General features: G+C 39.7%; 1 protein-coding gene across 4 annotated transcripts in view; it reads right to left on the bottom strand.

The window, feature by feature from the left end:
* Positions 1 to 23,352, bottom strand: part of trappc9 (trafficking protein particle complex subunit 9) — a 230,048-nt gene that overhangs the window by 80,948 nt on the left and 125,748 nt on the right. For all 4 annotated transcript variants that reach the window (XM_085262049.1, XM_085262050.1, XM_085262047.1 and 1 more), the window contains one exon: positions 14,715 to 14,825. In XM_085262049.1, coding sequence (XP_085118175.1) covers positions 14,715 to 14,825 — 111 coding nt within the window. The remainder of the gene's footprint in view (positions 1 to 14,714; positions 14,826 to 23,352) is intronic.

Genomic DNA, 23,352 nt, shown 5'->3' with positions numbered 1-23,352 from the left:
TTCCTGTTAAAAGGGAGTTTTTCCTTCCCACTGTCGCCAAAGTGCTTGCTCATAGGGGGTCATATGATTGTTGGGTTTTTCTCTGTATCTATGAACCGCCTTGAGGCGACTTTTGTTGTGATTTGGCGCTATATAAATAAAATTGAATTGAACATAAAAAGTATAGTAACGACGAGGCCACCTTTGCTTTGCTTTTTTATTGATAAGAAATCCACAGTCGAGCTCTTTATCCACTGACTGGTTCACCTCTGGATTCTGGTTCATAGAGCACAGTGGCTGTGTCCTGTGAACTAGTTTCTTGTGTTGTCTTTCACTATATCATCATCACCGACAACTCAAATGATAACTTATTAAGCCTCCAGTTTTGTGCACCCCCACCCCTCTTACTTTACTGTTCCCGGTAAAAATTGACTGGTCTGTTTTAACAGCTCTTAAATTACGATAAACATTTTTCATCACCAAAGGGGGTCGTTAGGGGAACGCCACAGAGGTTGATTATAACACTCAAAATTTAATAAAAGAGGTGATCTTCACTTTTATATGTTCAAGTTCATAGTGTGGAGGATGTCATAAGGCCCTGAGGCAATCAGATGTAAAACACAATATTTATGAGTGTTTTAAGTTGTAAATCGGGGAGATTTGACCTGATCACGACAGGAAGGGTAAGTTAGTAGAATTTTATTTATATAGGCGCTTTAGTCATAAGCCGTTGTACTGAAAAAATAAAGAGTGTGTTGTAAAGCTCCTTCCATGCCCTTTCATATGATGATTTTTTTTCAAGATCAACTTTGACCTTGTGAGCTAAGAATGAGGGTAAAGGTCAAATGCTTAGCCAACCTAGGTACTTGCATTTTCCAAGGAATTGAGTACCTAGTATATTACTGTGAAGACATTACAGTTAAAACTAAATTTTACTGATTGTCACATTTGGTGTGACCTTAAGCTCAACCTGATTTTTACCAAAATTAAATCAGCTCAAGCCAGTATTGGTCTCTACCGTGTGTGTTTCTGGGTGTGTCCAGAAACACACATGCATCAAATTAAGGTGGAGGAGAAAAAGCAATGCAATTATTATTCCACAGCCTTTACAACAAAGCACAACACAAATTAAATAACAATTACGACTTCAAAACCAAGACAATAAGGAAAGCTGCTCTTTGCTGCACCACAAATACACCCGCCTTTGAAGATTAGTGGCACTAGGCTTATGTCACTGACTGAAGTCCCACCTTCAAATGGGCACTGTGTTTTATTTAGTCATCTTCAAAAGCGCACATGACACACTAAGTCTATAAATACTGTGTAGCACAATGAAAACGGTTGATAAATTGGAGGGCGCAGACTGGCAGAGTCTGGGACTGGTTTTCTTCATGTAATTACCAAGAGACAGATGGTCACATCCAAATCTACACTTCAAATGGTAATACGGAAAGAAAAGCATTTTAAGGGAAATACAAAATAAACGTTTAGCAATTACAACAGTGAAGAAAGTGTGGTTTTCATATTCATCACGTCCACTAACGTCTGCTGCGCTTCTGCAAAACTCGGGTTAAAAAGTGCATTTTTCAAACATCCTTTGTTGGCCTTCAACATATGTAATTTTTGTCTAGTGGCAGTCATGACAACACTTGTCTCATGCGGTGGGTAACATTTGGTCAGTGAGCGATTGTTTAGAGCAAAACTTTGACATTTGAAACTTCACTTGAGATTCAATAGTGTTTGTTCACTGCAGATATAATCATGTTTATATGACCACAAACCAAGAAGAAGCAGCAGGTTTTCTTCAGTCTTTGGCTCCACATGCTAAACAAACTGAAACCACTGCTTAAGTGCTTTCAATGCACACCTTTGTATTATAACCATTAAAACTGTAGGATTTACATGTTTGCATTACCAACATTACATATCTCAGATTATCAGACTGTATTCATTGTCTAAGTAGAAACACCAGAACAAACTGATTTGCTCTGTGGAGCTTCCAGTTTGAGCTCAAAAAGTCACAAAAATTCTCAAATCACTTACTTCTGACTTGGTTTTAATAAAGAATTAAATAAATCAAAACTCTATAGAGCACAGCTTCAGTTATGCCAACACTTTCAGCAACACTTTAAACATGTAAAACAAAAGTGAATCAAAGTTCGTCTACCGATGCCATGATATTATAAATAATCATATCCGCTAATCATTCTCACGGCTTGGACACCAAATAGTGCCATTATGTCAAAGCTGCTGGCATCTCGCTACTGACCGATTACAGGAAAAAAGATACTAACAAATATCAAATCAGGTATTGCTTTATCATTTAAAGAGTCACATGGTTTTTAATATTGATCAGGTTTAAATGTTATTGTATGTAAAATACAGACTGCCCATTAGGTGTTAATAGTCAAAATACAGGCGAATAAATCTATCAAAACAATGTCCTCCTGAGAACTGAGGGGAAAACAGCATCTCTCAACTTTTTGTCCACTAGAGAGAAAATACTGAATAAGCTGGGTCTCAGAGGGATATTAATTAGATTTCAAAACAGTATTATAAAGCATAGAAGACAATGACTAACCTGCTCAAATACATTTTAAACCTGGGTTAACTGCATTCTGGATAACCCTGTCTTTAAAAAAAGAGAAAAACTGAAATCCATTGTAAGCAGGGCCACTGCACAGCAATTAAATGTGGAGCCAAGGCTACATCCACCACCTAACCAGACCCAAAATGGTGTTTTCCTAAAGCAGGAGAGCATTAACAAAGAAAGCTCTCCTACTCTCACTCCCACCATCTTCTTCCAGTGATTTGATTGTGGAGTCTTTCAAAGATTACACCATATCTAGAGATTAATCTAGCCTATTACAAAGCTTTTAATAACAAACTGCGTGCTGAGCTGTGGCCACCGTGGAACATCTCTACTCCTAATTCCCAGACCATTTCACCTCCCTGCTCCCCTCCTTCAATAACAGACAGCTTGGTGTTTATTTCCCAAGGCTGAAAAACGTGGAGATGTGAGATTAGATGGATGTACGGACTGATTTCACCCACATTCCTGTGTGTCAAAGGGGGAGCTGTGAATTGGCCACTCAAACAAATGTTCAAAGGCCATGTGCTTATGGAAGCCAGAGCCACAGAAATAAGCAATTGTATTCATGGCCACGACAAATACCTGCAAATACAGAAGTCTTTTGCTATCATGTGTCTGGGAGCAGGCCTTTGGCACTGGTATTTTTATAAGGTGCAAATATTTTTTTTTTGTTTTTGTTTTCTAGCCTGCATCTATTCAGTATTATGATGACTAACAATGAGCTTGACTCCCAGTGACAGCAGAGGCAAGGCAGAGGTGTATCACAGCATGTTTAAAGCACAGAACATAAGGGTACAGTCATGTTCTGCGCTATTTTTTGTGGCTTCGCTGAGCAGTCAGGGTTTAAACAGACCCTACTGATTACACTTTATCTTCATGGTGCTGTGCTTACCGACTGTAATAGAACAAATAACCAATTTTGTCAAAGAAATCTGCATCTGATAAAAGAGATTCATAGAAGCAGGTACTTGTGTCATACGCTGTATTTGTAAAAAGCAAAAAAATGGTGCCTAGCTTTGACGCAGGAGCAGTGTGTATTTTAGTCCAGAACGTTTTTCATCGCTTTGCTCGAGCAGGGATGAAAGGTTGGGAACACAAAGGACAGGGCTGAGAAAGCTGAAGCTGGGATTTGAGTTCAGTCCTCCACGTGGTGTTGGTTTTAAGGTTAGTCAAAGATTGCAGCTTCTGTCTTCACAACTAGCTTGTCCGTCTGTAAACACGAGCTCTTGAGGAAACTGGCTGGATATAAATCTGATATCGATCTGACTGATATCAGATATTTATGGACACCTCAGTACTGATTCAGAGAGTTTATCAACTGGGTTAGGGGACCTTCTGGTGTAAAACCCAGACTAAAAACAGATCACCCACTGCTAAATTAAACTAAATTGCTAACCACTGCTAAACTAAATTTTTAAATAATAAATTAAATTGTTGGCTAATGATTGGTCTTTTATGTTTACTTGTATGATTAATTTGTGTTATGATAAAGAAGCAGATGTGAAGCTTTAATTTTGGTGAGTGAAATTCTGATATTTGATATATGATATATACTTGGCAGCCATGAAGTTTATGTACAGCCTTCTAACCAAGCTGGTAAATGAGGCCTCCAGCACTCCATCCATATAATGTCTCAGTTACACTACAAAAAAAAAAAAGAAAAAAGGATGCAAACATTGCGGCTAACAAAAATGAAAAAAAAAAAAACAAGTTGGTTGCCCATCCATGTGTACATGATGTCTTTTTTCCCCACATTCATTGACCAACTGCACATAGTTGCTGCAACAAAGTGCAGCAGCGGTGCACTTTCAACCTCTAAGCAACCACCTTCAATCATGAGCTGATTGCATAGGCTGCCTGGTGGGAGGCAACTTGTCTCCAAACCTCCAAACAATTACTGTCCCACTCAGACTGACTGCATTCACTCTCAGACAACTTGTAAATAATTGCCTTCTAATTAGTAAATGCCGACATTTTGCCAACACACTGCAATCAGTCTCAGTCAACCCACGCAAAGAAGCACAACTTTTCTGCAACAGGCAACTAAACTCAGCTGATTGCCAACTGGTTGCATTTGTTTGCAGTCCTGCAGCAACTATGTGTGGTGGAAGTTTCTGCCTTACATCTCTGAGATTCTGGATCTCTGAGACTGAATGTAAGTAGTTAATGTCCATTTCAGTGTAAACGATAACCGACCAGCAGATGTGCTACTGTTGTTTTATTTTCAGAAATAAATATGAGCAGTAGTTTCAGACTTATTCTTATTTGAACAGCAAACGGCAAAAGCAATTTCACAACCCTTGGAAGATGCTGTTCAACACCCCCCCAAGAAACAAAAACAAGATTCACTCACAAAAGCATCGACTGGTTTACATTTTTCATGCAGAGAGCTACAGCTGTTCCATAAATGTACGTGTGTGCTGTGTTAGACATGAAAAAGCTCTAAACGCAAACAGGCCTTGTTTTACTAAATACCATCTTGTCCACTGGGTGTGACTTCTAACACTTTATTCCTAATTATCAGCATCCTGCAATAAGCTGTGTCAGTGAAGCCCTTTTTAATGGCAGTAATGACACCAGCTTAGGATGAGACGGTCACAGAAAAATGACCCCTTCCTAATTAAATGCTGTGTTGCCTCAGACCAAACGTAGACGATAATCACATTAAAGCATATGGGACTGCTTTCATCTGACCAATGTGAAGAAACGAATCATTTCAGCTGTAAGCTCTGCGAACGCACGCCTCTCTGCTTCAAATACCTCAGCGGTGCAAGAGATTCAAGTCTTCAAAAACAAACACTACCAACAGATTAAACTTTAAAAAATGATTCCAATGACAGCAGTGGCGATGCTGAAGCGTCATAAAATTTTCTGTAATTGCTTCCCGTCAGTAACTATTGCGTTGGTATTAAAGCTATTTAGCTTGTTTGCTGGAGATATTTTGTGTAGTTCTTGTGGTCGCAGCGCTATGCATGCATGTCCTCTCGAGTGACAGGCTGTGATCCTGCTGTGAGGAGTGTGTACAATTTCAAACACGTCCTCCATGGCGTGTTAGAGAAAAGCAAATCGTTTGCAATCGACAATTTCTCCCGAGCCTTTTTGCATATTTCTTTAACAGTGCGCGATTGTGTTCTGTCACTGGGGAGAAGCAGAGAGCGACGAGCGTACCGAGAGCAAGTGTGTGTATGTTTTCACAAAGAGGGTTATTTTTAGCTCACGTGCAAAAGCTTAAGAGTGAAATCCACAGAGGCCTGTGCAGAGGCAGGCGAGAGCAACAGTCTATTTTTAGACTGCGGCTGACTCTTTGTAACCCTTTGTTTGCAGCAGCTGCAGAGGCGGTGATGCTCCATCCATTAGCGTCTCGTTCGATATATGCTGAGCTCCAGCAAAGAGGAATCCTTACAGCCAATTACTGGATGTGGATAGGCAGTGAAGAATGCCTCTGTGCAGACAATATCCTAATGCGCTGGCTGTCATTAAAAGTGAGGATTCGTGTGCTATTACAGGGCTTGACAGTGTTTTCTATTTCTGTTTCAGCTGTTAAACGCCAGCAGCTTTTTTGGGGGCTGGGTGAAGGCATTTTGCCATTATTAGACAGCGCAGTGAAGAGAGGCAGCAGGGCATGTGAGTGCAAAGAAGAGAATGACGTGCAATTTAATCCCTCAGTTGGAGTTGAACCAAGGATGCTGCAGTTTGCAAATAATAATACATTACAAGTGTTACTGTAAGAGAACTGGATAATCCCTTGAGGGCGCAGGGCTTAAATGTCACATCAAGGTTAATTAAGTTACTGGAGAAGAAACCGTATGCGAGTCATATAACCGCCATGTCTGCCTGTATGAATAGCAGAGCCCGTTTTAATAACCAAATAAAAGATGAAAAATGACTGTGAAACAACTACAAGAGGCTGATAGATGGAGTGGTTCTAGCAGCGCTGTATATAACAACATGTAAAAAGATCTCTGTGTTCCAACAGCTTAAGCATCCGCAGACAGCAACAGAGCTAAAACGCCCCCTAGGGAACGTATCGTTTCAGGAAAATGTGAGAGGAGGAAAAAAGAAAATCTCTGTAGACGATGACAAAAAAAACAAAAAAACAAACAAAGACAACAGGTTGTGGAGCAAATATACGTGTCAGTGGTCACATGTTCTTATGCTCTGTCCTCAGCAGATATAAGGTGCTTTTAATAGATGTGAAAGATAATGAGTATGTGTATTTTCTAAATGCTTTTCTAAAAAAGAAAAGAAAAATATTATGATATAAAAACTCTGAGCTAGGACTGCTGGGGATGGGATAACTGACTGCAGATGTATTATGTGCTCTACTGCCATAAAAGTAGCACAAGAAGGGGGAAAGGTGGTCACCATGGAAACAAGCTTTGTTTAAAAAGCTCATGCAATGAGGCGTGTCTGCCCTTGTGCGCACCGATCCAGCAGAGCCAAAAGGCACAGCGAATGGGGAGGAGATGGCAAGAAATGAGAAAGTGCTGCAGTGAGCGCTAGCCACACGATCGACTACAGCTATTACGGAGCTGGCTCAGCACTCATAATGGTGGACGGCAGTGGAAACTAGTTAGCGCCAGGAGGTTGATTCTGTAATAAGATGTAAACCCCCCAAAGGCCTATTTAAATCTCCAAGGAGACGCAGCTGTCTGCTGATGCAGAGTGGGTGTTGGAAGGTCCGAGAGCAACCTGCTGCTGGCAAGGAAAGAAACACCAGATGACTTTCAAGGCTCGGAGCACGCAAACTACTCAGCCCTCAGAAATGATGCTGATTTTAAAAATATCCACTGACTGATGTGAATACTACTCTCCCATAAGACAACAATAACAAAACCCAACAACATGACCGTATACTGATTGCAGATAATGATCAGAGCTGAGCAGTACAAAAACTGAGGCGTTTTATGAGGAGGAAATATTAAACATTTTTCCGCAGATGATTTTTCTGTGTGATTCCAAAAATAAGTCATTCTAACAAAAATTACTGTGGAGCCACTCCGGCTTCCTCCCACCGTCCAAAGACATGCAGTTAGTGGGGATAGGTTAATTGGAAAGTCTAATTTGCCCATAGGTGTGAATGGTTTTCTGTCTCTGTGTTAGCCCTGCGACAGACTGGCAACCTGTCCACGGTGTACCCTGCCTCTCGCTCTAAGACATGGGCGGAAGGCATGAAGTCCCAAGGCTGCTCTTAAAATATTTAAATAAATACATAAATAAAAACCGTAATAATCTTAAATGTATCTGATTTAAAGTTGGCTGATTTCCCTTTAAGTCCATCTCCTTTTGCACCTCTGCACTGCTGTAACCACTTGCACTTTAATGCCCAACAGTTTGTCAGTGTGTTAAACGTGAAACATGAAAGACTAATGAGTAACGAGAAAACTCAAGAGTACACTTGATTGTTTCCTTGAATGTCCTCTTTCAGACACACTGTCGGGGCTGATTACAGTACACACTTACACATAAATGTACAAGGACAAAAAGACAATGATTGTGGATTTACTGTTGAAATCATGCTGCCTCAAGTGTGGATACTCTGGAGTCTTCTGCTGAAAAATGCAGACCCATCGCTCATTACCATTGATGATCCATAACATGAAATTTGGATCTTGGTGCCAATGTCCAAGAGAAACAATCAAGATGTACACAAAGGTAAAGGCTTGAAGGGAAACTTGACACGCATAGTGCAGCTTTTAATATCCAGCATTTTTCCTAATATTTGAACCTTTGATTTGTAAACTCAAACCCACCTTCCAATTAGTGTAAGATTTGGGCACAGTGGCCTAAACTGTGGAATGAAAACTATTAAGAAAATCGGGAAGATATTGACGATGAGGTAAGAAGAATCACACGAAAAAGAGATGGTCACGGACCTCCTCCAATGGGTTACATTCATCCAGATGACAGCTATAGACAGAAGCCTCAGGGCTTCCGCTCTCCATTTCCAATAATTAGATACTGCTCCAACACGTGCATCAAACCCATCCTACACAAAACAATCAGTCACCAAACAAACTGACTGACTTGCAATAAAACCCACGTAATTACAGTGCTTAAGAACTCATCTTGGAAATGAAAATGACTTTTCAGTGTGACATGTTGGACAGTATTTCTTATTTTCTATTCATATTAACAACAATTTGCTTCATCTCATAATTTGCTCTATAGAATCTAAGAAATGTTGTATCCACCTGACAGCACAGAGGATCTCTCATTTTCCTCCTCAAAGACTACAGAGTAAGTGAAGGGCATGGTGCTAATTTACATGTCGTTTATGCAGAGCAGTGACCGTTAGTGTGTCGTCATTTTGGGGGGATTAGCTACCATGCAGTAATCACAGGATGAATTCATTAGTTCATCAAATCCATAATTAAAATAAACGGTGAAAAATACTAAAGAATGAAAGCTACATTTTACAGTGCCATTGTTCAAATGGCCGTAATTTCTGAGAATTTAAAAGTTAACAAACCGCTTTTGCGTTATATTTTGCAATGACAAATCCATTAATCACATTTAATAATTTAATCCATCAAAATTATCCACACTGACACCACAGAAGATGAAGAATGTGCAAAAATGAACAGATTTTTAGCGTTATACCTGCTTATGTTATTAGATAGCTGCTTTGTGAGTTTACAGTATGTGCTAGCAAACTACAAAAGGGCACCTAAATTAAAAAAAGAAAAAGAAAACAGACGTGTCAATTAAAATGTCCTTCCATTAAAATTTCACAGTCACCAACTAGAACTGTGCAGTTTAGCTAGCTTTACAGAGGCTTGTGCCAATTGCAGGACTAGCTATCCTAACGATGTAGGACTCACCAACAAGCTGTACAAGCATCTCACTTTCTATGGAGCTTTTCATAATTTGCCAGAGGTACTTCCAAACCTCTCAAATCTTCAATGATATCAAAAGCAACATATCCACAATTCAGCTTAGCAACATAACTCAGTGAAAGTGAGGGTGAGGCCGTTTACCGTTTACCCTCTGGAGAATAAGTTCGTTTGAAAAAAAGGACGACAACTACTGGTGCAGAGTGACACTGAAGTTTGAAAGTGACAGACCTGACCTATGTTTGGATCTTGATTGTTTAGCACCTTTAACTGCTGACAGCTGAGAATTTGCTCATAGTTTTACAGACTAAAAAGACAAGAAAAAACAAATAAAATCAATTGGTCAATGATAATTTTCAGTATCCTTCAATTCTTACAAGTTAGAAATTCAGTCTCAAATACCAACGTATAGGTCTGCATTTCAGTAGCAGTAACGGAGCTTGAAATTTGCATTTCACTGTATTCCAGAGCAGCATTCTATTTTCAGCACGATCCTGTAAAATCTCACACTTTGAATAGTTTTGAGTATGAGCATATTACGCCAGGAAAATCTGCAAAAAAGAAGAAAGGACACACTATCGTTCCTCTGTTCTTCTCTGTTAAAAGCCGAAATGGGAGGAAATAATGGTTTGGATATCACTGTGGTGGGATCACGTCAGTGTTTTGGAACCTTTTCAGGCTCCCAAACATCAAAGTGAGCATTCGCAGTGTGAGGTACTTCACTTTTCTCCCATTTGCCATTAAAGAAGACCATGAAGAGGATGAAGACCTTGTAAGACACGTCTGTGAATGATGTGAGAAGATGAAAGGAGCACTCAGTCTCTCACCCTCACAGGAAGAGATTACACATGTCACAAACTGAACTTCTCCAACACCGATAAGCTCTGCGTTTTCCTGTGACAGAAACTAAGTTATCGGATGTCATGTATCTGAAAATGCAGAAATGTGTATGAATATGGAAAAAGCTCAGTGTCTAGAAAAGTCTAAAAACTGCATTTCTCCTCTTCACTCAAGGCGGGGTTTTCATGACTTTTTATTTGCGTAGCTTTGAAAAGGCTCAATGTAAACAATTAAAAATCATAGCAGGAAAATACGGATGACTGACAGAGTCATTTCTGCAAACGTCAGATTGAAGCATTAGCTTCAGCAGTCCTGGATGAAGACTCCAGAAAACATCTTGTGCCTGACACCTCATTCATCATAGAACGGGACAGAACGGGTATGTGAGAAAGGCATTTGCAAACAAGGAATGGGGGATGAGTGATGCTGGGGAGGCTATTCTCTACCTGGAAATAAGTGCATGCTGTGAAAGAATCAGCAGGCTGCTTCTGAACTGATTCCCTGATGAATTCAAATATCAGGCCTCAAGAGAAATATCTATGGGACGGATATGCTGATTGGTGGGGCCTAAGGCAATAGCTGTCTTTAAATGGAATGCCATTCAAAGGAGGAAAAGACGTGCAAGTCTATACATACATCAACACGTGAATGTTCGACGGAAAGCATGAAAAAGTGCTTGGGTAAATGGGGCTGGTGTATAAAGCGCTTTAAGTGCTCAGGCAGAGTAGAAAAGCACTACATACTAGCATTTGCTGCTACTTGATACTTGTTTGCCTCAGTGATTCACTGTCAGATTCTAAAGAGGCAGTGTTTTACAGAGCATTTGACTTCCATTTAAGGTCATATCTTTGGTTTTATGATTGCATCTGTGATGGAAGAAAGTGAAGTTCAGCAACTAAAGAAATTACATAGCAGCAACAGATGGCCTGACTTTAAACAGCAGAAGAAAATACAGTAAAACAAAGACTGATACGAGAAAATCAGCATCACAAACCTTAATTCAATAACAGTTATATTTCTGGTTTAAACTTTTCCACCCACCAAGTTTGGGTTGTATAGTTCGCTGTACTCAAAGCGGACCTGTCAGGATTCTCCTTAACTTGTTGACTGGCTTTTTGAAAGCAAGGATGGAACAACTGTAGAGAATTGTCAGCGTTCAGTTGTGGATTCTTTGTGTGCCATGTTTCTCTTTTACATTGTCTCAGTTACAAGTAGTTATGAATAACCACCGAGCACATGCATTTGGTGCTTCACACAGCCGCTCTGAGGTTTTAGTTGCTTATTTTCAAAGATAACTACACTATCTGAGAGGACCAGGGTCAAATCAATCATTGGTGTATGGATGCATGCATCTTTTATAAGTATAATAATTTCAGTCTAACATGTAAGTTCTACATTTTTTGTTCCACAGAGGGTGGTAAATGGAAAACCAGCATGGATGTTTGGAACAGAAATCTCTTCCAAGAGACTGAAAAGGGTAAAATTGCATTTTCAATCAAATACATATATTCAAAATATGGCATTATTCAAGTTGACATCAACACCTATAGGTAAATGTAAAATAATTGTTTTGGGTCTGTATAGTAATTGGAGCACCTGGAGAGCCAACAAAGTTCAAACATTGGTCTTTAAAGAAGAAAGAATGATGAAAATAACTATTGGGAAAGCCTTTAAATTGAGACGTAAATGTAACGAAACAGATCCTCCTGTGGTCATAAATGACAGCAACGGCTTGTTTGGAAGTCTTACCAGGAGAAAGCTTTTTTTTTTTTCTTTTTTGCAATGCCCTTCGGATAAAACCAAACAGCACATCAGCACAGACACTTCATACCAACTACGGATGGTGGTAGCGGGGTGGTGATTTGGGCTTGTTTTGCAGCCTTAGGACACGGGCACCTTACTGTGACTGAGCTGACCATGAACTCCGGTATCATGCAACAGAACAAGGATCTAAGCACAGCAGCAAATCTACAACAGAATGATTGAAAAAGAAAAGGATCAAGTTGCTGCAACGCGCCGGTCAAAGTCCAAACCTCAATTGATTAAAATGCTGTGTGGACTTGCAGATAAACACCCTCGAACCTCAATGAACTGAAGCAATGTTGTAAAGAAGTGTGGGCTAAAATGCCTCCACAATGATGTGATGGATTATCACACAGAAAATAATTACTTGAACTTATTGCTGGTAAAAGTGGTTCTTTAAACAACTGAATCTTTGGGTAAACTTGATCATTAGCTGGACTGCACACAGCCCTATGAAAACAGTACCCATCAGTGTTACAATGAAAACCCACTACACTGCTGGTATTATAAAAATGCAATTTTCTTTTTCCTTTTAGAAATTTGAAGTTATCTCCTTCTAGACAATAATAGCCCAAAATTGTTGAACTTAACTAGTCATTTCTAACCAGGAAAGATTATTTGAAGAGCCGATTGCTGAGCTGTTTGGCTGTGTCTGAAAAGATCCCTTTCCACCCCCTAATTCGTCTCAGAAAATAACATCCCACCCCTGTAGAGAAGGGCCTATGAGTCACCAAACGGTGTACCTCCGCTCATGACCAAAGATTGCACTGGAGAGAGAGTGCCGACAGGAATCATAATTTGCCACTTTCCAGTGAAATGACAAGCTGAGAGAGACAGACACACAAGCGAGTGAGGCCGAGGTAAGCTGCAGGAGACGCTGATGATTTATGTGCACATGTGCTGGCATGTCTGAGTGGTATGGGTGGGGATGGAAGTAGGCAATTACAATTATTCTCTGACTTAGTAGATTTGTGTGCATTTATATTGTACTTTGTTACACTTTAAATTAATCGAACCATATTACAGAGGGAAGAAACACTTATCTATGCTTAAGGAATCAAAGCGATGTTCTTCTACACCAAGAGAGCCACAGAGCTCTTCGCTGTGTGTCTCAACATTGTCAAGGAAACAAAACAACAGCAGCAAAAAAAAAACCTTTTAATATAAACAGTGGCTGGGACCACTGGATGGTCATAATTACTGTGACCATTGCAAGAACTTCAAGCTTGTTGCCTTTGAAATGGTTGTTTTCAAAGACAGGGAGCGGGTCTGTGGCCACCCGTAGTCGGTTGCCATCCTTAAAGAGGCTTTGATCTGTCAAGATGGTGATAAAATGGCAATAACACAGTCAGCCTGCTATAAGTTTGTGACTGAATAGGGTAAAATAACATTTTTCTGAACTGGTGAAAATTGCAATTCTGTAGCCGTTTGTTTCAAATACACAGAATTTCACATCAACTAGAAAGTCATATTAGACTACTGTGAAAAAGCACCTCCTTTCTGATTAACCTTTTTTGCATATTTGTCACACTTGTATGTTTTAGATGATCAAAAACATTTTAATGTTGAACATGTTGAACTTTTAACTTTTTCTTAATTTTACTGCTTGTCCTTCTACTGAAACTTCCACTAAAAAGTCTTCCTGTTTAGTTTGCTTTTTCACTTTCTACAATAGAAATGTCTTTAAAAAAAAGTGTGTCCAGAGTAAAATTATAGGACAGTCTGGGCAATGAGCTCCCAAGCACCTTTTCTGTAGTTTCACACATATGTTTCGTGCAATCGAGTCCCAGATTTCTTTCATTAAACAAAGAAACATTTCTTCATCGTGTACTAAAAGTAAGACGTGCTGTTGAAATTACATTTCTTTTTCTTATATTGAGAAAATAAGGATTTAAATGCTATTTACACTGAAAGAAAGGAAATTGTTACTAGTTCAGCCCACTTAAACTCAAAGTGTGCCCCCATTGTAAAATAAATAAAACACAGCACCACTACATTAAATAAAAGAGCTTTCCGAGGGAAAATGCACGTGTCAAGTTCTGCTTTACCTTTCCTATATTTAAGGATAAGCTATGCAGTTCAATAACAAATAAACACTCAAAGCAATCATCGATTGACGTTATTACCTACACACGTCTCATACTTTCTGGCATAACCGAGGCAGATTGTAACTGAGCTACATACATCATAATATACAGACGACTTAATGGTACATCCAAGACTTTCTCAGGTTTATATCAGAATCAGAAGTCCAGGCGCAGCACAACAATATTTTGCAATTACACCTACAAGTCAGTGTGTTTATATATAACAACTCACAAATAGCTGAACAAATCCATTAAAGACATGTTCATACCCACAGATCATGGCCATAAGCAAATACACGCAGCTATAAGAAAGACGAAAAAGAAACACCTATATTAACATTTAAACACTCGCCCTGCAGAGTTCTAGTCAAGTAGCTGGAAGGCAGGACGTCAATTCATAACTTTGATTTTTGCTCTAGGCAGTAACTAACAGTGAAGTGAACCAGCTCTGAAAGACCTAAAATATTGCCTGAATGCCTCAGGTGAAAGAAAAGAGCCAAATAAACTTGAGAAATTGTTTTGTTTTGACTCACTGAAAATATCTGTATGTTTGTAAAAGTCAAACCTTCCACTCACCTCTGACATTCGCTGGCGTGGAGAACCAGGTCCTGATTGTTCTTGGCCCTGACAGTGAGTTCGTGCTCTGTTGGGTTGAAGATGTCGAGCAGTAGATGACAATGGCGGGTGCTGTGGACACAGAAACAAGAAGTGACTGTATATTCTGCACCATGCTGCCGTCAGCAGTTTTAGCATTTAAGAAACGCTGCAAATGTTAGGAAGAGGTCCCAGGAGGGTGCTGGAAAAACTCTACTATAACGCCATCCTCACAGAAACATCGAAAAATCAACTTATATTATAGTTTGCATCTAAATATCATGGCACACGTATTATATTATATTATCTCCAGTATAATATTATCTAATAATCCCGAGTTATACATGTCCAGCTATTTATAAATCAATACTTGGTATATATTATCTACTTCTGCATAATGCTTATATATCTAATACGATACCATTTCCTTCCTGTGTTGTTTTATGGTCTACTGATGGTTTTTGTATCTTTATTCTATATTCAAAGTGAAGGAGGTACTCTTAGTATGTCAGTTGTTCAATTGCTCTCATCATTTTCTCCTCATCTGTCATCTGTATTATTTTTCATTACTCCTGTTGTTTTATTTTTTGTAGATTTGTTGTTTTTAAATGTGCTTATAAATGAATTGACTTAGTTTTGCATTATCTATATGGTTCTGTTGCTCGTGTGTTTGGTAGTTTAAGCTGCACCTAGAATGAGATATGCTGCATAAACAAAGTCTTGCTTTTTTCCATTTTGCACAGGTTTACATAATTCACACTCACAAATGCTAAACTTAAAGCTCATCATCTGTGTGCTGCAGTCAGTCTGTAACCTGTGCATACAACGGTTTGCTTATTCATATAGGAGTTCATTATTTTCTAAATTAAATTACCTTCTAAAAATACAGGCCAACATACATGGGCCGACCAAAAGCACGACATCAAGAGAAGACACGGTGTGAAGTACTCATCACTCCTTGTCACAACATCAAAGGTGGCGGTGCTTTCATCAGGCCCACAGGTCTAGCTGGAGCAGGTCATCTCCACATAATACCGCGCCTGCTTTTCTCATGCAGATCATAAGAGGGCCAATTTGTGATTTAGATCAAGTCAGGAGAGATGATGCTGGATTTTCAAAGAGTTAATTTTAACCCCTAAGTAGGTGTTAGTTTTTTTCCCTCCATAATGACAGATAAAAGGAAGGACTGTCGCAAAACAGAAGCACACTGACCAGTGCAGCGAGTATATGGTTACATAAACAAGCAGTTTATAGACGTACAGCAACAATGTGACAGAACTTCACGGCTTTACGGTATTATATCTATTATTTGGACTCTTTACATTATAGCGCCAGATATTTGCTTTAAAATCAATATTTACCACATTATTGGTTGATCACGATAAACCATGATAAATGAGTCAAACCTGTAAAAAATTACAGCTAGGACCTACAATTCATTGCCGACATTTTACTTTGTAAACAAACAAACTGTGTTCAAACAGTGAACACAGAAACTATAACTAGGAACAACAGAACTGACACCAGTGTTGTAAAATTTTGTGAAGTCCATTGTTCCATCATCCCTCACATTCACCCTCCTCCCACCGAGCTCTTTGCCTCTTAAATCTCACGGTTAATGGAGGCTTTAGTCGAGCTTTCCCTAGTCCCTAATAAACTGACGTGGCAATTAAAGGAGCATATTTTTAAGGCCTATCCCGGTTCCTTTAATTGTCTAGTTGTCTTCGTTGTCAGATGTGATTAACAGGCAGAAAGGGGGAGGTGCTGATTTATCAGCCATCCTGTTCAGCGAAGGAGATCAATCAGGCATCGAGTTAAGAACGCAAGCCTCATTGCTCATGTGCTAAGCACCAGGTAGAGTGACAGAACAGACGGCAATGGAGGCGCACACGATGTGAAGTCACACATTTTTGTAGGCGTTAAAAGACTAAAGGATGAAATGATTCTGCGCAGCGGTTGGACGACTTCATTCAAGATCTGTCGCCGCAACAACTGCCGAACGCCTGTAGACGAAAGCTAAAGATTATGCTTTTGAACTAGTGGGAACTGAGTCATAACACTGAATCATTTTGATAAGTATTCTGAGCTACTACGCTGGGCACAGAGATCTAAGCTGAATAAATAATTCAAATCCGCCAATAGGGTTTCAAACTATTTGTCTCCATTTCAGTCAGTGAATTTTTACATTCCTCTTTGAAAGCAGAGAGGGAGCAAAATTATCCCCAGCGTTTCAAAGTGAACGCACATCCAACCTGCTTCTTTGTTCGTGGTGTACAAAGCAAATCATTCACTAATGAAACAGGAGTACTGCTGCCTTACATACATTTAATATAACTCACAACTATAGATTGCTTGCTTTAGTTGTGGAGCAACACCCTAAAGTTTTGAAGGTGGCAGGGATTCGTTTCATCCTACTACCAACAGATTTCCATGCATATGTGATGACACCTGCAAAAACAGCAGATCATTTTCAGTGCACCTGGTGCTGTGCCAAAGAACAGAGTACAGTGAGTTAATGACTGTCACTGCCTATTCCCGAGAACCCCACAACACTAACAAATGAACCACGAGGTCAGTATTCTACTCATTTGAAGAGGACCCTGTTGCAGAAGAGTAATTCTCCCAACTGTTGTTTTATGCTCTGTTTTTCTTGTGTTCTTGGACTCTGCTGGAAATGCTTTAAAATATTTGGCTTTGCATGAACCTCAGTTCAAAGCTAGGTCATGCTGGCTTTGTAAAGCAAACAAATATAGTTAAACGACAGTATATAATATATAGTTAATGCGTACCATTTTCTGTGGACACATCCTACTTTGCAACTGTATATTTTTATCCTCGGACTGCACTAGAGTAGCTTTGCATGACTCTCACTTCAAAATAATCTTTATTTATGGGCCTCGGTGCTGCTACTTCCCTTAAAGACAACTTTCCTCTGATTAGTTTCCCCTCACAAAAAGGTTTGAACAACACACGAGGTGATCTCCCTCCCAGAGCCGTGAAAGTCATAAAGAAAATCCCCCGACTGACATCACACAGAAAGACAAATTGGGGGGGGGGGGGGAAGGAGAGTCTGAGACAGAGTGGTTAGAAAAAGCTCAGTCTGAAGCCTGACCTTTTAACCCACAGGGATTACTTTGTATCTGACTTTGTTATTTGAAGTTTTACGTGTCAAAAAATGAGAAAAAGTATAATGGGTCGACTTTTTAAAAAAACTATTCAATCAAAGTGTTCGTCATTTTGATGTGATTGGGGACATTGTTGAGGCAAGATAGCAGGGTGGTAAAAATAACACTGCGAGAACCAAAAACGCAAAGATCGTGAGAGCTGGGCCCACACCTCAGTCAGTTCTGCAAATTGCAATCAATACGTGCTGATTTTGCAGACCTAGTCTGACACAAAAACGTGACATACTCCCTGCACACTAAATGTAATGGCGACTGAAGGGGTATTTTTAGCTACAGCAGCCAGCAATAAGGGACAGCTGACTCCATGTTTATGTCCACATTTAACCACTGAGATTATTAAACACACAATGAATATTTGTTATACACTAAATGTCTTGTCAGCATTTGGACAATGTCCATAAAGAATTAAAATCAAAGCCCAAACAATCCTTTGCCAAAAAAAACAGTCAACAGAAAACACACTAAAGAAGAATTAGAATATCATGAAAAAGGTCGTTTTTTTGTACTTGGTGCTAATTAAGCACATGCAGCCACAATCAAAAGAAAGGCTGTTGATTTGAAAGCTGTCCAGATGACAGTCATCACAGCTTGCCTCCTCTCCTCAAGGAGGGTAAGACGCTGAAAAGGCTGGATGTTCACAGAGTACAGCATAGACCACATTAAAAAAGGCGTTGATGGGAAAGGAACAATCTGGTAGGACAAACTGAATCTTTGCCTTTTGTCTTGTCTTCCTCCCATCACCCTCTGACTCGTCCATGCACTCAGTGTTGCGATTGGCATTTGGCATAGAGAAAAGATTTTAGACACTATTTCTTATGTGCACAATGAACTTTTCCACGTGTCTTCTGTCCTGTCATGGCTGCCTCACCATGAACCTGGCTCTGCCGGAGGCAGAGCGGGTCGTCTGATTGTTGGGGTTTTCTCTCTAATATTGTAGGGACTTACAATATAAAGCACTTGAAGCAACTTCTGTCGTGTGGCACTATATAAATACAACTGTATTGAAATTAAGCCCACTATTAAAGCAACTGGGATTGCAATAACACCTCAGCTGTGCCATAAACAGACTGCCTCCATGTCCTGCTGCTTGTTGCAGTAACTCGTGGTGAAAGAGGCCCAACCAAGGGGGTTTAAACCCTTTTTTGATTGGTCCTAGCAAATATTCTAAAATTTTGAGACAATGGATTTTAGATTTTCATAAGATACAAATCATAATCATCAAAATGACAACAAAAAGGCTGAAAACAAATATGAAACTTAACTTTTTCACGATGTTCTCAGTTTTAGAGATATACTCGTATTTTAATTTTTTAACAGTATCTCCACATGGAAATAGATTTTATCTCTCCGAGTTTTACTTCACCTCTCCTTGACATTTTTCATTCACTCCAAAATAATTTTCACATTAAAATTTCGACATGATACCCAGTGAGGGCTGATGTCAAAACTTTTTCACAGCCCTACTGTTTACCAGAAAGTTGTGATATCTGCCAGCAGTGGAGGCTGATCTCCATATTCTCAGTGAGGCCTCAGTCATACAAGAGAATGTGAGAGGTTTGTCACTCGGGTGCCTCGTGACCTGACGCTAAATAATATTTCGTGTTCTTTTACACATCGTACGTGGCAGCTGTTACACTCAGAATTCAGATTTATGCAGAGGAACAGTTTGTAGTAAAATCTGCTAAAATCCTGCGCTCCACACACACTCAGTCCCCAACAATTTCTAACAGAAGACTTATTAACACATATTTATCCATCTTCAGTATCGTCTCATTTGCTATCACATTGTTTTAAGAGAGCAACACATGCGTAAAACCTGAACTATTCTATTTTTTTTAGTACATTACTTGTTCCCTTATTTTTGAGCCACAAATTTATGCTGTTTATGCTGGTCATTAATGAAGTGAACAAGCTGCATCTGTTTATAATTTCTAAATGATGAATTTTCCCCACTTAGATGGGGCCCATTCTCAGCCTGATGTGTGGTTTCTGTGCACGCCACCGCTGGCAAGTCTGCCCCTGGTTCATACCACAACAGAATTGAGATTTATCACAGGCAATTGTGGTATTATCACAAACAGACTGCATGTAAGGGCCAACTTGATCCAGTTAAACTAAAATTGATAGACTGACTCCATCCTACTGCAGTTTTATCCCTGTCTTACAGCTAGCTTGACGCACCAAAGCCAGTTTGAAGTTTTCAAAGGCACATTGTCACAATTACTTTGCTCATGCATGTTTCCAACGACCGTTTTCACTGATGTGATGTAGCCTGAACTATGCATGATTAACAGAATGCACGTCCATAAAATTTTCCTCCTCAACAGCAAAGCATTTTTCCAGGTCAACACAGTGCTAAGTGAATAGGATTTTAACAGGTTCCTGTAAAGTATGGATCACTGAGCATTTCACACATCCTGCCTATTCATCACATTCTTTAAGAGATCTGTCAACTCACTCTGAAGAGGCCCAAAAGAACAAAATGCTACTGAATTGTGTCATAAACATTATGAGTAAAAGGTCAAATAAGATGTGATCGGTAGAATAGAGAAAACTCAAACTGGCATTTAACTTAGACTATAAAAAATATAAACTGCAGGCATGGTGGTGGGTATGTTGGGAGGCTTACTGAGAATATGGAGATTGGTTATCTGACAACCAGATAACCAATTGAAAAAGGGTTTACAATGTCAATAAAAGCGTATTTTATATCAGTAAAAAGTAAATATTATATATAGACACTGCTCCCAGAAATTAAAAAACAAAAAAACAAAACAAAAACACACACACACACACACACACACACACACACACACACACACACACACACACAGAGAGAAAAGACATCAGATCTCAGCAGAGGGGGGAAAAAGTCATGCTGGAAACACAGATATGGACTGTGTCAGGAAAGAAACTAAAATGATCGACCTACAGAATTCCCAGACACCCAAAGTGAAAAAATGATGCAGCAGGCTAGTCCATGAGAAGTCCAGCAACTCTAAATGGTACTCAGTAGTTTGTATGACCCCCACGTGCCTGACAATGTCAGGATAATCCTCAGATAGTGTCCTTTTGGAATTCTTTCCAGATCTATTCTATTGGATTTAGGTCAGGCAACCGTGGTTCCAGTCAGTTCTTCCAGGAACTACCTGCATACTCTTACCACATGAGGCCTGGTGGTCCTTGGTTCCACCAGGAGGAACTAAGGACCCACTGCACCACCGGAGGATCTTACAATGGGTCCAAGGACTTCATCCCGATTCCCAATAACACGTGGGGCGCTGTTGCCCAGCCTGTTGAGATCTGTGTATCCCTCTATTGATATGATCCTGGCAGTGCTCATCCTGTTCCTGCTTGCACGAAGGAGCAGATACCGGTCTGTGGGGTCCAGGTATCGCCTCATGCTACCAGTAGTGACACTGACCGCAGAAAAACACAAAACTAGCGAAGAAAAGATGGGGGTGGGGGGGGACATCAGGGGCCTTCACGTGGGTTGTCTCATTGTTCCCCCACTAGTGCACCTGCTGTTAATTTCATTAACGCCAAAGCACCTGAAACAGATTAACAATCGCTCGGCTACCGAACGAGAAACAAAAGGAGATGGAAATCATGTCGTGTTATTTTAGGCACAGAACCACTGCAGTGGGGCCGGCCATGGGGGGTTGAGGTGTATGGGGAGAGGAGAATCAGGACAAAGTATAAAGTTGAGTGAATGTAATTTATGTTTGGAAAATCCCCAAACACTTATTGAACCTGGTCGTTTTTTCATTAAAGACTGATTTGAAGAAAAAAAAAGACGGGTGGGTGATCGTCTTGGGAGGGTCCAGCTTTCATTTTCTTAAGGGAGCTCCTGCCAGGAGAAGGTTTTGATAACCACTAATTTAGGGTGATTAAGTTTTACGCTTTCACATCGTAGACAGATGATGTTGTCAAGCACAGCATGTACTCGTTCATTTGGCTTACTTCAAGGTATTTGATCTTGATATGATTTAGTAAAATATTCCATTTTTCAGCCAGAGCTGACAAGAAACAAGCCTGACTAGACTACACTCAGCAACACTCAGTTTTAAACAAATTGTGAAATTTCTCACATTCTCTTTGCTCATAAGAAGCCTAAAGGTTAAATCAGTTTGTTGGCGGCCAGATTTTGTCCCCTAATCTTATTTTGAAGAAGAAGGAGACAAAAAAAGCTTCTCCCTAATTCATAAAAGGTCACTAAAGCGTATGGCTATGCATAAGGAGATATGACCTTTTGCACATTTGCCTAATGTGCAAGCCACTATTTTATTTTGACATAAACTTATTTAATTTTACTTTTCACTTTATTCACATTGTGTTCCTTACTTGATATAAGCATATTTAAAATGCTGTGCATTTGTTCTGGAAGCTAAGCATTTGCATTGAGAACAGCATAACTCAGAAAAAGAGACACAGAGACAGACGAGTTAAAGTTCTTGAACAAGAGTAGAGTGGTAAATGAGATGCAGAGGTCACAGCAGAATGTAACTCGTTAGCGTAATCTGCTGGTCTGCTGTTATAACACTAATATTACTGTACATATCAGGTGGTGACATGCTGGTGAAAGTGTGAGCAGTGAAAAAGGCAAGCAGGGAGTCAAAGGAGGACAGTAAAAGGTGAACAGCAGACGGTGGCAGCTATCTTATTAGCCGTGATGGAAACATTACCCAACACTGATGAGGGAGCCAGTTAGCTAGCTAGGTGACAAAACATGCCTCACTGGACAGTAACAGTGAAGGACAGAGACAGGAGAAAGAATCACAACTGCATGGAGTAATGAGCAGGTTTATCTTTGTAAAGCTGTATTTATTCTTCTTTGTCTGCACCTGTGGATCATTGCGAGTCATCTCTAGGACACATTCATGAGTTGATGTCACTAGCAATCCAGCAACACACAATTCTGGATTAACCATACTCAAAGCCACCCACTTGTTGGGAGCAGGTGAGATGATTCTTTTACAAAATGTCATGCATTTATTAGAAAACAACACTTAGATAACAGACAGTCATGCAGAGAGATGCAGCAGTGGTGCACTAGTTGAATTCTACAACCACAAAATCAAAAGCTTTACCATACAGCAATTTACCAGCTAAACAAAAGTCTTGTTTTATTCTGAATTTAACAGTGATGCCAGGAAGGAACTATATACTATACCTGACAAATACGAAGCGCTACCTTTAGTTGAATTAATTAATTACACAGCCATATGAAGGTGACTACTTGGGCATTAATAACACAAATCTAACTAGTTTTAGCTTTTTTTCCCCCATACTGGTTCTGAAATACAATTTTCATATTTACTATATCAGCATTGGTACAAACTGTGGTCATGTGAACTATGTGATGGTTCCCTTTTAAGTCTGCTTCACATGTAACTTGATACAGAACATGGCCTGAGTTAACTGTTTTATTAGTT

This window comes from Mchenga conophoros, linkage group LG22 (genome assembly GCF_057382185.1).
Source record: "Mchenga conophoros isolate Kocher_MC1m ecotype Shallow Benthic linkage group LG22, M_conophoros_male_GT1.1, whole genome shotgun sequence".
Taxonomy (NCBI): domain Eukaryota; kingdom Metazoa; phylum Chordata; class Actinopteri; order Cichliformes; family Cichlidae; genus Mchenga; species Mchenga conophoros.
Note: the sequence above shows the minus strand (reverse complement) of the source record. Positions and strands in the feature narration are given on the sequence as shown.